This window comes from Coturnix japonica, chromosome 2 (genome assembly GCF_054131305.1).
Source record: "Coturnix japonica strain WE chromosome 2, WE-NBRP24, whole genome shotgun sequence".
NCBI lineage: Eukaryota > Metazoa > Chordata > Aves > Galliformes > Phasianidae > Coturnix > Coturnix japonica.
The window spans coordinates 70,569,304-70,592,925 of record NC_140664.1 but is presented as its reverse complement, the minus strand read 5'-3'; the positions used below and the strand labels follow the sequence as shown (position 1 = coordinate 70,592,925).

General features: G+C 37.8%; 1 protein-coding gene across 10 annotated transcripts in view; it reads right to left on the bottom strand.

Annotated features, from left to right (window-relative positions):
• The window catches only part of KIF13A (kinesin family member 13A), a 101,759-nt gene that overhangs the window by 4,297 nt on the left and 73,840 nt on the right, over window positions 1-23,622 (bottom strand). For 3 of the 10 annotated variants that reach the window (XM_085540174.1, XM_015854742.3, XM_085540171.1), the window contains 21 exons: window positions 21,252-21,414; window positions 20,458-20,598; window positions 18,882-19,031; window positions 18,424-18,588; window positions 17,640-17,813; window positions 16,974-17,125; window positions 16,726-16,858; window positions 16,465-16,611; window positions 15,481-15,519; window positions 14,088-14,187; window positions 13,863-13,989; window positions 13,077-13,132; window positions 11,832-11,956; window positions 10,954-11,130; window positions 9,966-10,058; window positions 9,119-9,271; window positions 7,631-7,708; window positions 6,730-6,777; window positions 6,141-6,252; window positions 5,443-5,594; window positions 4,848-4,952 (listed from right to left, as the gene is read on the bottom strand). In XM_085540174.1, the coding sequence (XP_085396300.1) occupies window positions 4,848-4,952; window positions 5,443-5,594; window positions 6,141-6,252; window positions 6,730-6,777; window positions 7,631-7,708; window positions 9,119-9,271; window positions 9,966-10,058; window positions 10,954-11,130; window positions 11,832-11,956; window positions 13,077-13,132; window positions 13,863-13,989; window positions 14,088-14,187; window positions 15,481-15,519; window positions 16,465-16,611; window positions 16,726-16,858; window positions 16,974-17,125; window positions 17,640-17,813; window positions 18,424-18,588; window positions 18,882-19,031; window positions 20,458-20,598; window positions 21,252-21,414 (2,590 nt within the window). Of the gene's footprint in view, window positions 1-4,428; window positions 4,474-4,847; window positions 4,953-5,442; window positions 5,595-6,140; window positions 6,253-6,729; window positions 6,778-7,630; window positions 7,709-9,118; window positions 9,272-9,965; window positions 10,059-10,953; window positions 11,131-11,831; window positions 11,957-13,076; window positions 13,133-13,862; window positions 13,990-14,087; window positions 14,188-15,480; window positions 15,520-16,464; window positions 16,612-16,725; window positions 16,859-16,973; window positions 17,126-17,639; window positions 17,814-18,423; window positions 18,589-18,881; window positions 19,032-20,457; window positions 20,599-21,251; window positions 21,415-23,622 lie in introns of all 10 variants that reach the window. The other 7 variants (XM_085540175.1, XM_015854741.3, XM_085540172.1 and 4 more) reach the window with 6 other exon arrangements.

The window sequence follows — 23,622 nt, the reverse complement described above, 5'->3', positions numbered from 1 at the left end:
TGGGATCTTCTATTAATCTCATACCAGTAAGGCCAAATAGTGCTGCTTACTCCCAGCTATCACACTTGAACACATTCACAATGCTTGAAAACAAAGGCAAAAAGAAAACCCTCAAGGAAGTATTTATGTGCATGTTTAAAAGGAAATACGTGACTCCAGTTAACACAACAGAATTTGGAAGGAGCTTCCCCAATTTCACTTTGAGAAGGAGCGATGTTAGGAGGTGCCCAGCCCAAATGCGGCTTTCACAGAACATACGTGAAGCTAAGAACAAAGGGTTTGAGGATGACAGCTTGTCAGGATGCATCTGAGAAATACCCCAGCAACACAGTCATGCAGCTCTCCTCAATATAAAATACAGTAGGCATGACTCCACATCAAGGATTTTCAAACACTTCATTTCTTCATATAAATGCATGTGTATTTGTACACATGTGTATGAATATATGTACATATAACATGTGTGTACACATATAGATACACATATGTAGAAAATAATAAGTTTATGATAAAGTTCAAAAAGAGTAATGTTAAAAAGAAAAAAAACACAACACCACCAAAAGCCTGTTGAAATATATAAAAGTTTAGAAGAACTCAAGTGCCTATTATTTCTCTATGTGTAACATGTGCTTCAAATACTGATCGGTGCAAGTCTCAGAGACAGATCCTGCATGATAACCAAAGCAGTTTCAAGCTTTCAGAAACCTGCCATGAATCTCCATTGGAAGAGGAGAAACACAATACTCAACCAGATGATCAAAGCACTCAGAACCAACATGATTAAGACAAAAATACATCTGAGAAAGTTTCCTGTATTTCATAATAACCGAGACAAAATGTTTCAGCATGATTCCACTTAATAACATTCTCTTGACCTTTACAACGTTATACTTATATTTAAGCTTTCTTTCCTACTTCAAGTCACTTAATTGCCCACTGAGGCTGCCACTAACACAGTAATAGATACAGTATATATCAAACATCCCTTCCCATTATTCTTACAAACTTCAGATCTTGCCTTACACTATTTAAGGTATTTTTGTGTACCTGCGATGATACATAATACAAGCAAGATGAGGCCTGCAGGTAAAGCCAATACCTTTTTACTAGACTATTTTAACCAACTGGACAAACACTACAAGCTTTCAGACTTAGGGAAGACATGACCTCTAGATACTGGCCTTGTTTTGGGCATGCAATTAAAGACAACACAACATGAAATTAGCATGTGATTTAGCAACTACTTTCAGACTGATGCCTAAAGTTCTTACAGTTTGCATCAGGACTACAACAACTGCTTCAAAGTCACTCACTGATCTCATCTATACTTCTCAAAGTTTTATCAAAGGGAAGAAACTGTATAATGCCCCGTCTTTACTACTGTGCTTTGTACTGATGGCATCTTCTCAGTGCTGTTAACATTCCCAAACCTATACACCCCGCTGAGTGCAATAACTGTTCTTAACACTGTAAGTTGGACAAATGTTTAAAATACTTTACAGATGAGGAAAGAAAGTCAGACTCCTAAAGAAACTCATCACATACAGGGAAAGAACCTATGCTATGATATTCTTTTAGTAAATCATCTGCCATCCCTTCAATTTTGGATTGGGTTTGAAACTACTTATTTCTCTAGAGAGGATTTATAATGCTATGAAATGATACACAATAGTTTTTAAAATGATTTACACTATTGAAAGCTCTGTCCTTTTGATCTGAAATTTATAGACAGTCCCTTAAAGGAAAGTGCAGAATTCATACCCACTTTATTGAGACCATGAATACCTTTCCAACCATTAAAACACTGTGCAAACCCATCATCTTGCATATTGAAGTATACCTGTTACTCAACTCTGATGGATATTTTCTCATTTATTCTGCTTACTCCTTCTCTTTCAGCCTTACCTTGCAGTTTTCTGCATAGAACACAAGCTTTGTAGGTAGGTTTCAAAACACTACAGACTAGCATATAATAAACACGCTGTTTTAAAGATGGTACAAGAACTGTCCGAATTGTTACAGACTTTGCAAAGGGAGTATTTCCTTTGGTAAACACCCACTTGAGACCAAGAGGCATTTTTATAACAGTTTCCTGTTTCACCTTGGAATCCTGCAAGATGCTCCACCTAACTGAAAAAGAACTTTAGGGGACACAAGGATCATGCTCAGAATCCATCTGGGTAAAAGGCAATGAAAACGAGAAATGGTTTTGCAGACACACAGACATCAGCAACATGATCAGGAGAAGACTAATAAAATCACATTGCCAGTAATTAATAGTTTGGGGGTTATGTAACATCAGAAATCCAAAACCTAAGTTACAGAGATGCAGTCTTATTCCTAGGTTATAGTACTTCCTTTCAAAGAACCACTTGAGCCTCCTGATGGAGAAATTCTAAAAGTAAAGCGATTTCAGGACTGTTTAAATTCCTGTGGGTTTCAGCTGTGGAGAAAAAAAGAAGGAAGCCTTCTTGTACTGCTCAGACTGCTGGAATAACTGAAGTATAAAATCTTTGAAACATGGATAAATAAATTGCAAGTACCTCCCTGGGAGATAGATAATAGGAAAAAAACCCACACTATTATATAAAACAGATTTAAGAACTGATAACAGTAGGAATGTCTCAGAAAGAACTAAGGACATAGTATTTTGAAAGTCGTTTTGAATATGCAATAAAATGTTAAGATCATGGACAAACATGTGAAGAAGGCCAAACATTACTCTTATGTTTACCTAGATGCAAAATACGAGTCCAGTTAAAATTATTGGACTTCTGTATGTTTAGCATTATAGTGTTTATAATACATTTTTAATGCAGTTCAATTTAAAAGAAACAAAGAAGAATCACACTTGAAGCTACATCAGTCATCCAGTGATTAGTTAGGAGTAAGAGGCTCTGTGCCTTGGAGCAATCACTCAGAGTACAGATAAATAATGTGAAACATTCCCTTGCAATCAGAGAGGAGCAGGCTGCTGAAGTTTCATGTGGAAGCACGATGCTGCCTGAGTGTACTTTCTGAACTCATTCTGAGGACACTAATCATCCCCACACATGAAGTGCTTACTCCATCAGCCTAGCTAACACACAGACTTGTTCCAGCTCTGACAAATGCAGAGTAGCCTTGGAAGCCTTACAAAGGGCTTCTTTTCTAAAGAGATTAAGAAAACTCAACCAATAAACAACAACAACAAAAAAACCACACACACACAAAAAACAAAACAAACAATAAACAACCCAACCCAGAAGCCATCATTTGCTAAACTCCATGCAAAAAGCTGGAGCAGCCATCTCAGTCTCCGCCTGTGAGCAGCTGCTAGTTCTTACCTGCCTCCTCTGTACTCATTCCAGTGATCAGACAGGAGAGCAGTTCCAACTGAAATATAACTAACTCTATGTAGTTTTTCACCTAGGTGGATCAGTCCCCTTAGTATGAATTACTATACAACCAAAGAAAAATCTATGCTCAAGCAAGACAAGTCAGTGCAAGGGCATGAGCAAGCAGCTGGGAACTGTAAGTACAGCTCTTTCCAGTGCCTGGTGGGCTACAGTGGATCTGAAGCATTCAGTGAATTAGTTTCAGTCTAATTGAAAAAGTCTGGTGCAGGAGACTGTCCTTTTCCAGCTCCAAAAGCTCCTGCTTATCTCTGGAAAACAGCACAGGCAAATATCTACGTTAATTCAGAGCATGCATGGGATGGGACCCTGCTTTGACTGAAGGGATTACAACTGCCCTGAAGTTGCTATGGATAAATTTCTAACAGATTAGATTCTATGAGATGTTTTTTTCAACTCAGTGAAGATTTTGCTTTGCGAATACCTTTCATGCTATTTGTGTCCGTGACTCAGCTGACATACTGACTCACACCACCTTATGGAAAAGTAACACGATGGAAAAGAAAACAGCTGCTACACAGAAACTGCAGCTGAGATTCTAATGTATGCACTGGAACTCTCAGGAGACTTTGGTGCAATGATCTATAAAATGGCATTAGAAGTAACAATAATTTTTTTCACAGCATGGCAACGTGGTTGGAAATGAAAATGCTGAACAAATGGGAATCTCTCATGAGAACGCTGATTAACTTGCTTATTGTACAACTAAAGGAAAATAAATTCAAGGTTCCAAATGCTAAATTTAAAGCTCTGATTAGAGCAAATATTCACAGCCATCTTCCATAGCTCAAAAAATCAAGTTCTTCATAAAGCAGAAATGATACATCTTTTGTTGAAGCAGCAGTGAGAAAACAATTTGACAGCTAGATAGAAAAATAAAAACCCTCCACCTAAACGCACCACCTGAATTACGAGGAAGACAGGCTGCAGGTTAACTAAGAGAAGCAACCTTATTTTAGTGATATCAATCCCACACCAGGCAATTAGATAAAGCTTTTATAGCGTACCCACACCTAAATGCACAGTTACTTACACCAAATGGGATCATTCCATTTACTCTGGGGTATAGTCACAAAATCTGGATAACATACAAGGCATATTAGAGTGACAACAACACGACCTACAAAAACTACACTTTACTGGATTATTTGTGCCCTGTAAAAACTGAAGCCTCCCATTTTCCACCCTCCCCATGAGAGGAATCACATAAATATTAAAATAAAAACAAAAAAATAACCACCACAAAAACCCACCACCAATTACTTCCAATTAAAGATTGCATTTGTAAGCCAAGCAAGCAAGTGCTCATAATAACTATTAGTTATAATCACAAGTGATTGTATCCACATTAATCCTTCTTTTCCAGCTGCAGCATTAAGTATCTAAAACCCACCACCGAAGGGCCCTAAGCCCACCACCAGGCCTCATAACAGAAGCTGGTACAGAACTTACAATCTTTTCCTCATGTATGCTATTGCTTTCTACAGGCATGCTGTTGGCATTACTTCCTGAAGGCACAACACAGCCAGCACAATGCACCTGAGATGAAGGCATACTCTGCAAAGGTTAAGACACACAACACATCACACAAACCACAAGGCTAAATGAGGCAGAAAGGCGTAAGGACACGATGAAAGCCAAACACTCATAGTGGCCTTACATGCTACCAAATTTCAAGTTAACAGACAAAAACCTCATGCGTTTGCACTCTTCTCAACAGTGTTTTATGATGAGGAATAAAAGTCAGGCTTCTAACCACCACAGAATTGCTAGAATCACTACAATTACTAGAGCTACATGAAATTAATTAAAAAGAAAAAAAGTGGTTACTGATACTTTAAAAATACCCAGTAAAGGATGATACTTACCAAGAAGTGAAACAAACCCAAAGTTTCAGATAAAAAAATAACGAAAAACCCACCAAATATAATGAATTTTAACCAAATAATTACAGAACTGTATTGGAAGAGAAGCATGTGGCAATCAGCTTGCCAAGAATGCAAAAGTAGTTGATTCCACAAAGAACAAGGTAGCTTCCAAGGATTACCTCCTGACTAAGCAGAGGTCGACTTTCAAGTGGGGTCTTCCTTTTATGTTCCTCTTTCACAGGCATTAAGGGTTTGAAAAACTTGGGTGGTTGAGGAGAAAATGCTTTAAAAGGGCTGGTCATTAAAGCATGGGAATTCTCTGATGCAATACCTAGGAAAAAACAAAAGGTGTCCTACTTTGGGTTCTTCATATCTTAACTGCAAGAGCAACGATTCAAAATAATAGAAGGCTAAGCTGTGCATTTGGCAAATTGAGGGCTACAGAAAGAATAGTATTTTAGTACTTAAGCACCGACTCAAGCACAAGATAGTGCAGAACTCTACGAAGGCAGATTGTTTTCTTCTGAGCAGTCTCCCACTTTCACACAAGCCTCTTCATTGTCAAACTCATAAATTCGCAGCAGCTTTTCCTTTTCTCTCCTCCTTCTGTTTAGCTTGTTGATCTTCCTCTTGTATTTGATTTTGAACACTCACAATTTCTTACACTTTCCTGAATATCTTTATACATTTCTTTCTTTCTCCCCTATTCACAAACCACGTTTAGCTGCTACAGCAATTAGCTGAATAAAGCATTTAAATAGGATAAATAAGCCGACAATTTAATAGGAAGAACAATGCTTTTTTATCTGACTTTCAATCTAGTGAAATAATTAAAAGCCACAAGCAAAGTCATTATGCATATACTTTTAAGTCTCACCACTGCCATCTTTGTTCTTGCGTGGTGACTCCCTGGGTAAAGTACCATAGCATGATACATCCTGATAACTGGAAGAACAGTCAGACATATCCAGGTGACTTTCAGACCAACCCTAAGAAACACAAATACATAAATATACATGATGATACAGGAAAACATGGATAAGTTAACAGGTGAACTCAAAAGTTGGCTTTATTTATTATTATTTTTTTAACCTCAAATATATCAGCTTAATGACTTCAAGACATTTTTCTGCCTTGAAAATGATAGATTATTCAGAAGCAATTAGCTTTTCATTGAAAATATAATAGAGATGGTCCAAATGCAATCCCTATTTTATTATGCTGGCCCACAACACCAGAGGCAGATGTTAGCAGTATGGCAGTAGAAGCTGAACCTTCCCATCAATAGTCTATTTTCTCTAAGGTTGTTTCTATCTTCCTGCTTCTTAAATATTATTTTCTAAAATTCTAACATAAAAAGCAGAAAAGAACAGAAGAGCTTAACTCAAAATAGCATGTAATTAGCATTTGTTACATATATTATGTAAACATACTTTTTTTTCTTTTTAAACTTCACATTTACATACCTTATCATCTTCATCACAGGCAGAAAGATCTAGTCGGCTACAGGATACCTACAAAACACCAAGAGGTAGAAGGATAAAATGCATACCTTTTATTCATAAGGTGCCTTAAGGAGACACTGAACATCTAGTCCTGTGTGGGAACTGTTGAACAGGGAACTGCCTGAACCTCTGACTGATCACCTGAGGTGAGCACTGAGTCAGCTGCAGGAGCACAGCTAAAGGCAATTCATCTGTGTGATCAGAAAGCGTGGAGCCTGGCTGCACCTCTCCTAGACCCCATTTAAGGGCTGACTGCCGCTAAGGAAGGATCTCTCTCTGGAGATTGCTCCTTGCAAGCCTACAACACTGGTGAGCACTTTTTATTTATCTCAGATCATCTTTTCTAATGCAATAATCTTACTAGCCGAACTTCTATACAACATCTGTATATTCACTGATCATACAAGTCCTAACTGTTCAGATAAGACTACTTAAAAGGACAGCTACATTTCTTCTGTCTCAGTGGGGGATACAATAATGCATAAAATGCACACAAAATGCGAACTATCCATTCCACCATGAAAAGAAGTAGAGACTTTTACTTCAGAGTGGAAAAAGAAAGTAATCTGAATAACGGCAGCCATCATTCTAAAGTTCTTCCCAAACTAATACATTTATATAAGAAGGAGAGTTCTGACCAACTCTCCCTCTGCCCTTGCTTTCTTCCAGAGCAGAAAACTGTGAAGAGGGACTTATACTGAATTATGTCTTTTTTTCATGCATGTCAACTTTTCTAGATGTTGACAAGTCCCACTTCAGAATAATCATTACCATATCACATTGCGCAAGTATTACATCAGTACACAGACAACACCATTCCACGCAATTCATACTAATTTACCAGAGGAGAAAGGGTTCTTACATTGTGGACATTTGGTGTGCTCATGCTTCTGCGGATGTTTCTTGCTTTGGTAGAGAGTGCTTCTTTGACTGTAACTGCCTATGTAGAAGAACAGATACCACTTAAAATAGCGATGTTATCAAAGATGAACAGTGTCATGAGCTTCCTCATTAGAAGCAATCAAACAGGACTGAATCATTGAGGTCAGAAGAGATCTCTGGTGGTCAACCTCTCTGGGTTCAAGTAAAGCTACCTGCAGCCACTTACTTAAGGGAACAACCAAATGCCTTTTAACTATCCCCATAGGAGGAAACTCTTGTAATCTGTTCCATTGCTCAGGCACCCACTCAGCAAAGAATTGTTTCCTGATGTTCAGACAGAATGCCCATTGCCTCTAATCCTGTCACTTGGCACCACTGAAAAGTTTGCTTCTGCTGTGTTTGAACGCTCCTTCCAGGTACTGAAATGACTGAAATGCATTGAAATGCTCTACTATCCCCACCTTCCAGCCCTTCTTCTGCAGGCTAAGAAGTCCCAACTTTGTATATCCCTTGTAGGAGAGGTGTTGAAGTTCCTTCATTATCATTGTGGCCCTCTGTTGCACTAACTCCAGTATGTCTGGTCTTCTCATGCACTTGGGAGCCCAGAACTGGACACAGCACTCAAGGTGTGGCTTCACCAGTGCTGACCAATGACTTGCTGGGAATACCATGTGCCTAATGCAACTCAGGATACTACTATCCTTCTTTGTTGCAAAGGCACTTTGGTGGCTCATGTTCAACTTGCTGCCCATGATGGAACTCCAGGCTCTTTTCTGTCAAGCTGCTTTCCAGCTGGGTGTCCCCCGCATGTCCTTGTGCCTGGGCTTGTTCCTCCCCAGGAGCAGAACTTTGCACTTCTCCTTGCTCCACCTTCATAACATTCCTGTTACCCATTTCTCCATCATGTTAAAGTCCCTCTGGATGGCAGCATAACCCTTTGATATAACCAACACTCCCTTTAGTTCTATGTCACCTGCAAAATTCCTGAGGGTACGCTCCACTCAGATCGTTAATAAAGATTAAACAGAATTAGGCCCAGTACCAATCCCTAGGCTACACTGCTAGTTAGTGGGCTCCAATTAGGCCTTGTGCCACTGATCACAACACCCTGGGCTCTGAAATTCAGCCAGATTTTTTTTTTTCTTCAGTGTGCCCAATGACAGCAAAAAGGGCTGCATTTACAAACAGAAATTTGCAAACACAATCGCCAAAATTTCTATCTGAAATCCACACTTTGGCTTATGCCTGTTAAGCTTCTGACTATTACACCATTGCCAGCTCTAGTTAATTCACCACTGCTGGAGCTCTGTATTTTACATAAATATCTCAGCATTACATTTATCTGTCCAGTATTTTCACTACAATTAAAAAACAAGCAGCACTTATTTTAAAAACAAAAACCATCCATATTCTCTTCTTGGATTGTAATAATGATGTTTAAAAGATGCCCTAAGTGTCTTTTCCTTACCTGTCTTAGTCGTTCAAGACTCAAAATGTTCTCCACTTGCAGTACTCCACGTGTGTATTTTTCAATGTAAGTTTCACCATCAGATGTTCCCTCACTCTCACTCCTTGCAGCCATCAGTGCTAAGGTCTCACGATCCTCAATTTCTTCTGTAGCCTAAATTGCAAGTTACACTATTCAGTTTTTCAGATTGAAGTGTACTGTTTTTAAGGTGTTGATTCACTTCCTTATACCATCTCAATTCAGAAATTAATCAGTAATCCTAACTATAATCAGCAATCCAAGACTTTCTAACACACATGTAAATGATGCCGAATGAAAGTAAATGCAACTTCCTTCCTGAACTTCAGATACTCTGCATGATTTCTCTAGAATTTAAATTCTAAGTACTACCATATGAAAGCAAAAATTACATGATGTCTAAACTACTTGTTTTTATTTGTCCAGTTTACCTTTAAAATCAATTTTAGAATGCATTCTCAATTTCTACAAGTTTGTAATATAAAAGGCAGTTTATCGTCCTGTTGAAATAAATTTCTCAGCTGTTTTTCTCTTTTCATTGACTTGAATGCCCTTTTTGAGCAGCCTCTGTGTTCTCCCTGTAGCAGCTAATGCAATTTCAGAAACAGCTCTACTACAAGAAATCTGTTTACACAGTAAGAGAAAATAAAACCTTCAGTTTTCTACTGTTTATAGGTAGAAATGACTGCACCATTGAGCTTCAGGGTATCCACTTAGGAAAGTTGCCTCATATCAACAAAGCGGGACATTTTGCAGTGCGTACTACTCACTGCAACGGGTTGTTCTGTTACTTTCAGTGAATTTGCCAGAGAAACATGGTGAAATTTACCTTTGGTATATTAGATACTATTTCATAGGTCACTCCACAGGCATAATATATATTTTTCAAGGATATCCTCCTTTTCAGGCTCTGGGTAAAACTCTAGAAACAAAGTAATTTCCAGTTACTGCTTTGCTACTGACTACTTACAACACCTTTAAGACTAAAAAAGCTTGCAGTGCAAACATTTATTTTACCACATAAGCACATGCTTTTTGGTATTCACAGTCCTTAAAAATACTCCTCGCAGCCCTGCGCTCAGTACAAAATGCTGCTAAGTTCAAATAGTAACAGTTTACTCCTGTTTTTCACTGAAGCTGAGAAACTGTAGACGTAGGGAGGCTCTGATATGCTTATGCTAACATTTCTCATTTTGTCAGCCATGTGTTAAAAAGGCAGAAAATTCCTTTTGCTATAGCAAAGCTCAGCTCTGATTTCTAGTCGCAGCTGGGGCAGCAACCACAGCTTTCACTGTTATAGTCACAGACTTGGTATGCTTCATTATCAGACTGGTTAGCCTTTACATCATGAACTGTAAACTTAACTTTCACCTCAGAAGGCGTTTTAGACAAATGAAGCTAACAAGGGAAAATATCTCAAATACAAAAAGGCAAGGAATTCAGATATTAGTAAGTTATTTAGTAGCACAACAGCTGTTTGGGGTCCCAACCCTACCTCCCCTTCCCACTGCACAATCTGAAGCAACTCTGAAATAAGCTCTTGGTCTCAGTTGTCTGGGAAACAGAAAGCAATGCAATTTTAGGGAGTATCTCATTGTCTACAGCACTTATTTTGCTGTTGTAAAAGTAGTACCTGCTATACTCTGAACCAGATGAGGTTGAAAAATGAACAGTTCAAGGGGCTATAGTAGACAAGCACAGCAACCTGTTTTTCATTTGTTTTTCAGGAGATACGCAAAACAAAGCAAGCAGCTAGGAAAACATTCATCAAATCGGAGATATAAAACAAAATTAGTAATAAAATATGAACTTATTACCTGCTTGTTATAAATATTGGCTGCAATCCTTTTCCGTAAGACCAGTTCCATTGCAGCAGGATGGCTGAGCTGCACAGTAGTCTTCACTATTAGGTAAATCCTCTCATTCTGGGGAGTTACTCTATTCAGATGCACTGAATCATGGACAGAAGAGTCCCAGGCAGCAGTGGCTGAAACCTGCACAGAGAAATCACATGGAAGAAGGGAAATCAAAGCCTCAATTACTTTGACAAATAATTTGGAATGATTTAACATGGCGCAAGACAATTATTCTGTGAAAGAACAGTAAATATATTGAGCAAAATTAAGCAAAATGACCCATGTATAATAAGGAATGTATCAGAAGAGCCATAAAAACAGGTGTTAAGATAACACAGAACATGATGCAGCACACAATCCTTGCCCCAAAAGAAAGTTTACAACCAGAGGAAGGCAGAGGGGAAAGCAGAAGCAAAATTGAAGGAAGAAAAAGAAATCGTATCACATCTGTATTGAAAGTATATTGAATTCAATGACAAAGCTTCCACTTGTTAGACCAAGATACAATTTTCTATACAGTTTCCATCCTGCAGAACATCTTTTCCCTTCCCTGTCTCCTTCTGAATCTCAGCATGCCATTTATTCTGCAAATGATCTTTTAAGTACTGGCCTGAGAAGGCACTGAAAGTGGTAGAAATGCAAGTTGACTGATCACAGATATATCCTGGAACTTCTTATTTCCAACAATTCCCAATTTACTAGGCTTAAAAAGGAATCATGTACTACAAAAGAAAAAGCTTTGCCTTGTGAGGACAAGAAAGGAGGCAGTTTCTTTTGAAAAATCAAACAGCCCTTGAGAGAAAGGATGAAGGGAAAAGGAAAGAAGAAATTGGATTTACCTCATCATCACTGTGTTTTATGATCGGCAGATAAAAAAATGGACTCCCATGCTCCTTTGGTAGTATTGAATTAACTCCTGATGCATGGGGACCTATAAGCTGTTCATTAGCACTGAGGTCATCAGCTAACGAAACAAACGTGCAAAAGAAAGAACACCAAAGGATATTAATGTAGAGAGGCAAAGTTGTAATAGTTTCATAATACATTTTGCCCTGATTAATCTTACCATGCATTGTTTGAAAAATAATTCAAGCATGTAAAATGGGAAGTAAAACTAGGCTACGATTCCTTCTGAACATGTCCTCACATGACTAAACAGAATTCCAATCTATTTTTAGGTGTTCATGAAAGGAACTTACCCAGCCAGAAAGTTCCTGATTTACTTGAACAACTCATCTCTTATTTAAATCAGTTCTAATGTAACCAGATTGAGAACAACAGTACCAACAACATCAGGTTTTAAATAATACCAAAAAAATAAATAAATTGTGCAATGATCCATAAATATGTTCTATTGGTCTCCTGTCTGCTAAACTCTGTTTACAATGAAATACAAAAACATTTCTTGTGAGCACTGATGAAGGAGTTTTTCAAAAGCAGTGTTCAAAGAAGATATTAGTGTGTTGCCTGTATAAACATGTCTAGGAGCACAGTGAAGTGCTGAATGTGACAGGGCTTGTGGATCCTTCTCCACTTTATGCCTAAGAGTTGATACTTACAACTTACTCCCTACACAGTAGGGAGCTAACTACAACCTCTTATTGCTTTAGCAGCACATCAGTGTTCTAAGAACAAAAATCAATAGTCTTCACATTTAGATACTCCAACTCACTCTTCATTAAAACATCTGTTTAAACCTCTACTGATAACTCAGATCCATAACATCTGGGAGATTTCCCAGTGTTCTTACAACATGTGGATTTGTACATCAAAGTGCACACAAAATGCTTCTCTGTCTTCTTCCATTTAAGCTAAGCTTGCTCTTTCACTCAGCTTTTCCTTGAATAAACAATCCTTGTATGTTCCCTGATTTGCACCTTCATTTTAAAATAATTGTGCTTAATTATTCCAACAGGTGTAATCAGAAGAAAGAACATCCTACAATCTACACCAGACAGTGCCATTGACAGAATTCTCTTACATCTTAGATAAATTTAAGATTCACTATTACATCTTTTAATTTATTGTTAGAAACTAAATTTTTTTTATCTTTCTAAGTTTCTTAATCTGTCATTGCAACATACCATTCAAATCAAGGAAGAGGACGGGTATATGTGTTTCCATTCCTGCAGGTGGAATCCTGAAACAAAACAAACTGCTGTCAACGAGGAAGTCAAATACATAGCAAAACTAATTTGGTCAAATGGATCTCTGTGCAAGATTGATAGTGACTGTAATCAGTGACTAAAGCTGTCAACATTTTGATGGCTAATCTAAACGTCTGTGTTGCACAACGTTTTGCCTATCTTCATATGTAACTAAATACAATGCTTTACCAAAACTTAATTCACACACTTCAGTGCATTTCAATTGTTACAATGACAGTTCTAAACATCCCACTCTGTCTCTTATAAAATTAACTGCATGCAGTCATCTTACACATAAAGGTTAGCAACCTTTGAAACAAATGAATAGGTAACTACTGCCATGACATAGTCTTTATAACAATACATACATTTCTAGCTACATGACCACAGTATGCTTCAGGTGAATAAGGGGGAAAAAAGTCTTAACTTTGAGAGGAAAAAATACTGCTACATTATTCACCCAGAGAATAAGAGATTTAGGTATTATCAAGGACATCAGCGTACACTTCATTAGACTTGTTATTTCTTGTCCATTCTTGTCCAAATTTAACCTGATGCATTCTTAATTTTTCAAAGTTAGTTCCAATGATCCTAATTGTAATTTGTGGTGATGTAGGAAAATGTAGAAAGCTATAAAACATCCTGAGACTTCTACTTTCTAACCCTGCAATGTTCCTACAGAAAAAGCTAACCACTCTGATGTTTTTATTTTCCTGAACATACCAATTTGCAGGTGCTCCGGGGATTCCACTGCCTGGTGCTGGAACAAACACTGCATTCCTTTCTTCCGTCAGCCCTACCCACTGTTCTACCAGCCGAGCTTCTCGTTCTATATCATCCTCAGATTTTTCTACAGAGGAAGAGGTTAACATTATATATAAGACACTTCTATTGTTGCTGATGAAATAGGGAGTAAAGTACTTATAAGTGAGTTCTTAAGCTTCAAACCTTGTTTATTGCTGATCTTTTGAATCTGCTCATCTAAGTATTCTCTACGTTTTATCAGTGCATCAGACCATCTTTCTCGTACACAGTTTAAGTCTTCTTCCTAATATGGAAGAAAAAAGGAAGTTATTACACTCTGTGGTTAAGATCAAACAGCAATGAATTTTGTGATAGTTTCACCAGAATTTATATTGAACAGCTTGCATGATGCAGAAAACTTATTCCCCCAAACAACATGCAGGCTAATTAAGTACCTCATCACCCATGAATGGAAGCATATTTGCTTTCAAATCTCAAATTCCAAAAGGAGGAAAATATGACAACCTTAGTTATTGAGCAGGATTATACACCATAGACTAATTATTCACAGAAGTGTCGATTAAACTCTGCAACAGTGCATGGAATTGGAAAACCAGGTATAATGAGTTGATTGCAAGTTTTCCTGAAGATTAGACAGGTCAGTATACCCTCAAATCTGCATGAAATTTCATTGCTAGTAGTTGCTATCAGTGCAATTAAAAGGTTTCTCATGCAAACAAAACCCATCATGCAATCATGCTTTGTGGTATCACAGAAAATCTGGTTCATTCTTCTCTGTGATTTGTCAGGAAGCACATAAACAGCCCGCAAGAAGTTAGTACCTAACTGGTTGTTTTGAGCTCTGCTGTAAATTCTAACACATTATCTTATGGGACGTCAGCATTCTCACCAAACTAATTTTACCTCTGTAAAGCTGACTACTTAAAATAAGATTTCCATGTAAAATCTCTACAGTGTTTTACATTTTTAGGCATTTCTTCTTCTGGCCTTTGCCATCTTTTAATCAATTCTTCTTTCAAGTTTTCTCAACTTTGGCTTATCACAAAAGAGGTTCAAGGTTTCTAAGCTTGAAAATAGAAAATTTGCTTAACTGAACTTCTGTTCTCCCCATACCCTCATCCTCCACTTGCTCTCCCACCAGCATTTCAGAAAACTGTGTAACTCAAGAGGTTAAGATGCTTTCTTTATAAAATAAAATTTAAAAAGTCATTTGCCGTGTAATTTGGTTGAGAAAAAAATCTTTAGCTGCAGGGCTTTCCCCCCTGAGATACTCAATAGAAACTATTTTCATTTTAAATTCAAGTTTCTTTAGCTTTTATTCATGTAGCAATTTGTGTAGCCCATTAGGAGAGCTGGCTGCTGAATAGTAGAGAAAAGAGCACACTGCAAGAGTATAAAGTCAGTAGGTAAACTGAAATAGCAGTGCTTTATAGCCCAAGTAGACTCCTCTTAAATGCATAGCATATATTTCAAAGCTGCTTTTGCTTGCACCACTATGCTTGTCCATTTGAAAGCTGTTGGCTATTAGCATTAGCTGTGCCCCATGCCACAGGATTGACAGCAACAGCATCAATACCTGGTAACTATCCATATCACCACCATCATCCTCCTCCTTCTGGTAGGAGAAAATAAATTTTGTAAAAAAACAAAAGAACATGCATTTTTCAACAGAAAAATCACAGAAATACCCCCAAACCACGAGTGCAAACATTTCTTCATACAAACAAACCTGTAAGATGTTAAAATTGCAACATTCAAGTAACCAAAGTCTACTAACAGAGAGGATCAGATCTTTTCTTCATTACAGACTACAGTATCTCAGCCATGATTTTAGAAGTTATATTCAGCAAAAAAACAAAGAATTTACAGAATACAGCACCAGAAAAAGGACTGAGCAAGCATACAGACAAACTTTACATTTACAGTTTTGTCTGTACTTAAGGTTAGAATTACTTGTGGTTCTGAATGACTGAAAGCACCATGCTTCCCTGGCTGGCCTGTTCCATTTGTTCTTTGCTTTTGCTATTGAAAGAATGCTTCATTTTCCATATGAATTTGTCTAGCAGCTGCAAGAAGCCATTTATCCTTCTCAAGACCTGCTGCATTCAGTAACAGCTTAAAAAGATAAATGTTATATCACTATAAGACATTATCCAAGATAAATGTTATATCACTATAAGACATTATCCCTACTTATTTTCATTTTACTCTTCAACTTGCACCATTCGTACATGAGAGAGAAAATGTCCAAATCATTAATCTGGTATTAATTTCACTGCTGTAAAATTAGAAATGTCTACCATATGCCTATGGTCTTGCATATAATCCAGATATCACAATTAGCTCTTTATCAGTTACACACTACATTACAAGCAAGCTGAAAAAGAAGCAGCTTTAGCGTCCTATACTCACATTAGCCTCAAACACTTCGATAACAGCAAGATAACGTGTCATGTACCAGCGTGTGAACTAAGGTCCCTTTTGGAACTTTTGGGCAGGGTCTAGTATAGCCAAATAAAAAGAGAAATTAAATCAATGCATGAAAAAGTAACTGTCTTACCTGATAGCTGTCCAAGCCCCTTTGCAATTTGGTTGATCTGGCAGTCACACCACCTATAGAGACTGAGAGAATTGCTTCTACCATGAGAGGCAACGTTCCTGAATGTTGTACGGGTTTCACTGTCACCTGAACTCTGCGAGAATGACCCTGAACAGGAAGGTAATTGATAGAGAAAGACAGAGGGAGAGAGAAACAGGGAATCTAAGATTAAAATTAAGAATCAATTTAAGAATGAACAGGGCAACAGGGAAAAAGACATACCTGCCTAAGCTGGAAAATCCCCCCTGTGTTTACATCCTTTGCCTGATGGAGTTCAACTGCAGTATATTCTCCCATCTCATTCAATTCTTGTATGGAAATCCACATTTCTATTCTTCGAGTGACTTCATTCCACCTAAAAAGACATACCCACAAAAGCTAGCGGTTGCCTCATCAAAATACACTAAGAGCACCACAGGTAATAGAAAGCCTCTGGAAAGCTGACAAAAGCATCCATGAGTAATTTATACCTGTCTCTCAGTGTCCTAGTTTTAGCATGAAGAGAATCAACCTCCCAAACAGAAGTGCCATTGCCTGTACATCTGTGACCCCACACCTCAATAGCAAGAGCTCCTTCCGAGATGAACTCCAAAAACTCCTCTGTGACATTCACCACATAGTCCTAAAAATCAGAAAAAAATACCAACAAAACCACATTACAACAAATGAAATAAAATAATTGCAAGTCCTCAATTGGTTTGCAAAGACTCACCAAACAATTTCGATCATAAAGCTTGATTTCGGTCACCGGAAAACAAATAATTTCAGCAACTCATACTTTGCATATTGAGTATCGTGCTTTGAAAATTTATATAAAAGCCCCATCTCAGCTCCAATAAGATTTTTAAAATTACTGAGCTTACCAACCAAGCGTATAAAATATCCCTATATAAACTCCAATTTTCTCTGTACACAATGAAGATGACAACTGAACTTGTAAGATCATTTTCCATTTTACTGCATTACAAAGATATGACGAAGTAAAATATTATAGCACTCAAAGTATTTTCAAAAGTCAGTTATATGACTTGATTCCATCCTTCCACCCCCCAGGGTAAACAATGCTTAAATTCTACACAGCTTAAATCAAATATACCATCCTTCTGATAATATTGTTCCATGCTAAAAATAATTACCCTACAATGAGAGAAGGTCACTGTAAAATGAGCATCTTTGCTCTGAGGTGAAGGCACATCTGGATCTACAATTGGTGCTGCTACTGTTGACTCGCATTGATCCCAAAAAGTGTATTGACAAAAGACAAAGTTGGAGAGATTAGGTGGCAGTCCGGTTGCTTCTTTTATTTTCACCTGAGTAGACAAGATGGATATACTCATAAATATTATTTCTTCAATTATAAGCTGCTTAAAAACAAACAATTTAAACTAAAAATATCAACAACCAATCTACGATTGCCTCTTAAAAATGACCCTACTCAGGAAATCTGTATTTTGCATATACATAAATGCAGACACAAGGAGAATAGTTACATGCAGCTAACTAGCCTACCCATGCAAAGTGCTTCCTTTGAGGAAAACAATGCTCTTGAGGGAAGAACTTCTTAAAAGAAATGAAATCCAGACACCAGCCACTGATACTACATTAGATAACCAAATCATAGCAAGCTGTTCTATGGAAAAACTATTTCCCCTTCTGTGTCTGCCGTGAAAGACAGTCCTTGTAATGTCAGCATTTATTATATAGATCTACATATACTAGAAACAAATGCTGATCAGCTCAGTTACTAGCAATGAGACTGCCATGAACTGGAACCAAGAGAAGTCTTTCTCTTTTGAGAAAATTCTGCTTTATCTTTGTAAAATCTAATGCAAAACATTGTTTACATAGTTTTGTACTTAAGATTGACTACACAGTTACAAAGGTCTGAAACTGTTAAATTCATCGTGTGCTCTCACTTACCCTACAGGAGAGCTTTTTTGCTCTGTGAATAATTTCGCCATTGTTATCCATGACTTCCAGACTCCCACTCTCACTGGAGTTCTCAGATGAGTCATCTCCTTCTACCACACGTTCTGGGACAGACCCAGTGACTCGCATTACTTCAACATGCAACCGTCCTGCAACCTAATACAAGAAAAATACTAAGAATCTATACACAAATGAGTCAAAGGCAAAGATGGTAGATATCTTACTCTAGGAGGTATACAGAGACTGCTAACTAGCACTGAATGTTATAACTGAACAGCTCAGAAGTATCACATGAAAAGTAGCAATGCCAAAAAAAGAAGAGAAAGGAATATAAAGAAGCTGTTTGTATGCAGAACTAACTATCAAGCTTTTTTAAAAAACAAACAAACATCGTTATCCACATAGATATGAAATGCACAGGTAGGAATCAGAACACTATTTCGCATTACCTCCCCCTGCTGGCTGATGATAGGCACAGCATATTGCAGCTTAACATCATAGAAAAGGCACTCCAAAAACACGTTTGCCACACCAATTAGGTTGTGATTCTCTTGTGCTTCATAAAAAGGATCACCTCTTTTGCCAATGAGCTTCCTTATCTGGTTTAAAGAGCACAAAAGTTATTTCAAAAACTTTAAGCATGGCAGTCAAAATCGAATTACGAAGCAATACAAGATCATGGCACAAAAATTAAGTCATTACCACATGTTTCTGTCCTTTCCTGTTACACAAACAGAAAGGGAAATCTAAAATGAAATCTTTGAGATGAGACATACAATCCTTTCTTTGCTACGGTAAGTATAAAGTTCACTTTACTTTTTAAACGAAAGCACAAATAATCCTGTAGACCAAGAGCTGTTCTAACTGCAGGGAGCCACTATTAGGGCAAAAGGTAAGCTGAAAGATTACTCCCACTTAAGCCTACAACTGTTACGATTACTCAAGAGGCAAGATCACACGGGCAGCAGTTTCTATGCAAGTACCTCATAACAGCCAACAAAGAACTTACGCAGATTCCTGGCATGATATGCACACATCAGTGAACATTAGCTCCTTCCCTTCTCCTCCTCTTTCATCTCCATTTTACTTACATGCTTCTATGTAGTATATACAGCACATGCATTATGCATGACATATGGCATGGAAAGAATAATCCTGTCTCAGGAAAGCATATTGATAAATTGACAGAACGTGCTATCAGTTCTTATTAAAGTAAGCAAAATCACTTTTGCATTTAATGGGCACCAATAAAATGCTCGGCACCCCCTGTATTACAACTTCAGAGATTCCCATTGTTCTGTCTAAGGCAGGGAACAAAAACACAACAGCTATTCAAGCATATTTGGGAATGATTCTTGTTACAAGTAATTCATGTGCTCCACATTGGCCATATGACAGTAAGATACACACTTCTGATATAAACCAACAAGCTTTCAACAAGTCCTACACACTCATTTCTAAACAGGATCTGCTACTTCAATTCTTGGGAAACACCACTTGGTTTTCATAGAGATACTGATGTGGACTACATAATTTTAATTGATTTCTTCACTGTTTTAAGGCTGGATGATATACAACCAAAATCACAGGATATTTACCATTTTAAGACAAAGTTCTACACCACTGATGTGTTCTGCACTTAAAATGTATCTAAACAGCATGGGCACTCTAGTCATCCTAGCTATTTTTGATACTGACCAATGTTTAATCACTATTTCCAGTGCAGCTTGCCATTTCCATTCAGAGTTAATGCCTATCTGCATGACATTCGTATAGTGGAAGGTAAACATAAGCCTTAACTGCTGTCATGAGTCACTAGCCCAGCACAACCATATCTGAGAATGTAAGTGAGGATAAGATGAACCTATGTTTTACTTTGCATAGGCATTTGGTTTACAGTTGTTTCTTTTTTCACCACAGTACCACACTCTTTCATATACAAAGTCACTGAACTTCATCTGCGCAATGTACTGAGAGAAGTTAGAAAAAAAACTGTGATCCTTTTCAAAAATAAATATTTCATACCTCAGGAATTTTCTCCTTCCACTCTTGATAGAGATCTCTCATGTCAATCAATTTGTTCTCCAGTTTCTCAATAGTCCACACTTGAGTAGCCTTTCCTTTTCTTCTCACTTGAATAGCAGGCTCACTCACTATTGCTCCTCTCTAAGCCAGAAAGAAAAAAATAACTGTAGGAACAGTGTATGCATGTGAGTAGTTTAACCTTTCACTCAAACTGTACTCCTAAAAAGGGATAAAATTGACAACATACAGCTCCCTCTGCATTCCAGCCACACCATCTCTGTCCTCTAACACAGCATATCCTTACACATCTCTGAAGGTTCAGACCTCTTTTTTCTTCTTAAGCAACTTCTATTCACACAGTATCACCAACAACTCTCAGTCAAATAACTTAGGATGAGTAAATGATTTTAATTGCTACCATAATGTTTACAATAACACTACAACATGAAAGCACTTCAGAAAAAGTTACAGGGATCTTAAACAAAGCTGGTCATTTTTGCAAACAACTAAAATGCAGCACTTCACTTGGGTTTTACAGCAACAGAACACAAATGCCTGGTCACAAACTGCATTCATATGCCTTTATCACACACTTGAAAGAACAGTAAGAGCCATACTTAATACTGTGATGCCATTTCTAGGTTAACCACTTTCAATATTTTAAAATCAGGTAGGATCCATGTTTTGTCTACGCATACTCTAACAAAAATAAAATGTTATCGCCTTAAGTTGATGATGAAGGATAAACAGGAATAAAACTATTTCGTTTTCCATCTCTATCACTATGCCATTACCTTTTTGTTGGCACTGAGGTTTTCAGCAGGGATTTGAAGCGTTACTTGATAATCTGTCAGCTTACTCATTTCTTCTGCTAAGAAGTTTGCTTCTCTCACCAGTGTATTTGCTTTCACTATCTGCTCTCGAAGTTTAGCCAGGCTCTGTCGAAACAATTCATCCCTGCGGTGCAGTAGGGAACATGAAAAATACACAGAAACCTATTTCTATTATTGGAAAGCTGCAAATAGAGATGCTAACAAAGAATGTTCTGAAGCAAGTGTAAGGAGAAATGCCATGCTGCACTATGTCAGCAAATTCAAAACTGTTGGACAGTTTTATGAAGGAAGAACAGTGTTCAGATATTACACAAATATATTATTGTTGACATAAGTCTAGCAAAGCAATACCCAAATAAAAAGGGCACAGTACTATGACAGCTGTTACAGTGATAATTTGTTAAGGGCCCTAAGGGTATTCTTTCAAGAAATGAAATAACTGCAGTTGTCCTTGCCTTTAATCTGTAGTCAGGTTCCACAGAAACTACCAGTCCCAACGTGTAATACTTCATCTTAATAAAAACTGTTTTTCCTCATATCGTGACATTGGAATCTGAAATCAGTGCAGGCCAAAGCTTTGCATTACAGGCAGGGCTTTGCAGTTCTACCGACTCTTGGATCATCCTGCATATATGGAAGCATTCTCAAATGTATATATTAAAAAAATCACCTTCAGTAGTATTTACCGAGAGTACCTTTTAACTAGATTGGTGAATGAGCACAGGTTAAAGCTTCTGCACTCTGTACACACAAGTTTCTGGACAAATTCCAGACAGGTTTGTAGGGCCTGTCTGAGCAAATCACTTCTAACATACAACCCAGCAAACCTGCTGTGACTCACACCATACCTCCACCTGCAATGCATTCATACCTGGAAGTCTTATCTTTAACTTGCTTTTTCAAGGTATCACAACTACCCTTTGAGTAAATGGAAAGACCCTCTTTCTGCCTCCCTTGTAATCCCAATAGAACCTATTGCACACTATTACCTTCTACAAAAAAAGCATGATCAAACTTCAGACACACTGTATTCATTTTACATGACTCTTCCCTGATACCGTATCAAGGTGACAAATTACTAACAGAATTAGCACATAGGTCTGAATTTTTTAGAGCCTACAACATGCTAAAACAAGCTCCTTTGTCTCTCTAATCTACCTGGCCTGAGCTTGCAACAGTGGTGGATTTTGCTACAACTTAAATAGTTGCTACTGTCAGTAGATTTGAAGTCCACTTTCTCCGTATCTACTCCTAGTATTACATGGAAAATTCTACTCCTGCTTCTGTTTTTCTATGAAGATTAAGTGAGCAACTCCAGCCTGCTGGAGTGATACATCCCACAGACTGCTCTAATTCTGGATTCACCCAGAAAATGAAGACAGAGTGAAGAATTACTCATTAAGTAGTACTTCATGCTGAGAATGCATCACACCTGCAACCACTGCAAGACAGCTATCCCATTTGAGAAGCAGAAGAGTGCTTTGATCAGTAAGCACTTTAGGATTCATAGGATTCAGCTACAGCCAATCCCTTCCTTCACCCAGGAACCTGCCTCTGGTTGCTTTTTGGGGTTGCTCCTACACCATCCTTAGATTTGCTAGATCCCTCAGAAAGAGATGGTTTAAGACTATAAGGAGGATTCACAAGCAGTAATGATAGTTCAAGCAGCTATTATGGGTAGTTCTTATTTTCTTATGTGTATGGCAGTTCTGTTTTTCTGCTGCTATGGCATCATTCTTCCAGAAACTTAGCTAAAAATTAAGTTTCAAATGGCTTGTCTTAATTTTTACTACACAATAAAAACATGACAAACTTTGTCAGCATGTCAGCCACAGCAAATAATCCACTGAACACGAAATACTCAAACACTTGTTTAAGCCAAGCACTAGCAAAACACCTTCAAATCTCACACTTGTGAATTGTCACTGCAACATCTTGGATTCCCAGTGCCAGATACAGAACGCTGACTCCAAACAAACTAAAGCTCTGCTCCAGTACACCACCACCATACACCGCAACAGATAAATTTGTTCAAAGTCACAATGGATTTACTCTACACCAAGGGGTTTTAGCTCTGGATCAGGTATCATCTGTCCTCCCACAGTCAGCATAAAGCTAGAATAAACTCTGCGTAATGTATTCTAGCTGATCTGACAGACACAACCATGTGCCCGCATCTGATGCTTATCAAATTCCTTCCGCTGGCTGATCCGGTAGAGTTCAGCTCTATTAACAACAGAACGACAGCCAGAACTGCACGAACCAAACCTTATGTAACCCAGACACTTGGTCTTTCACATGTTCTTTGCATTGAGTCTTCCCATGTTTTCTG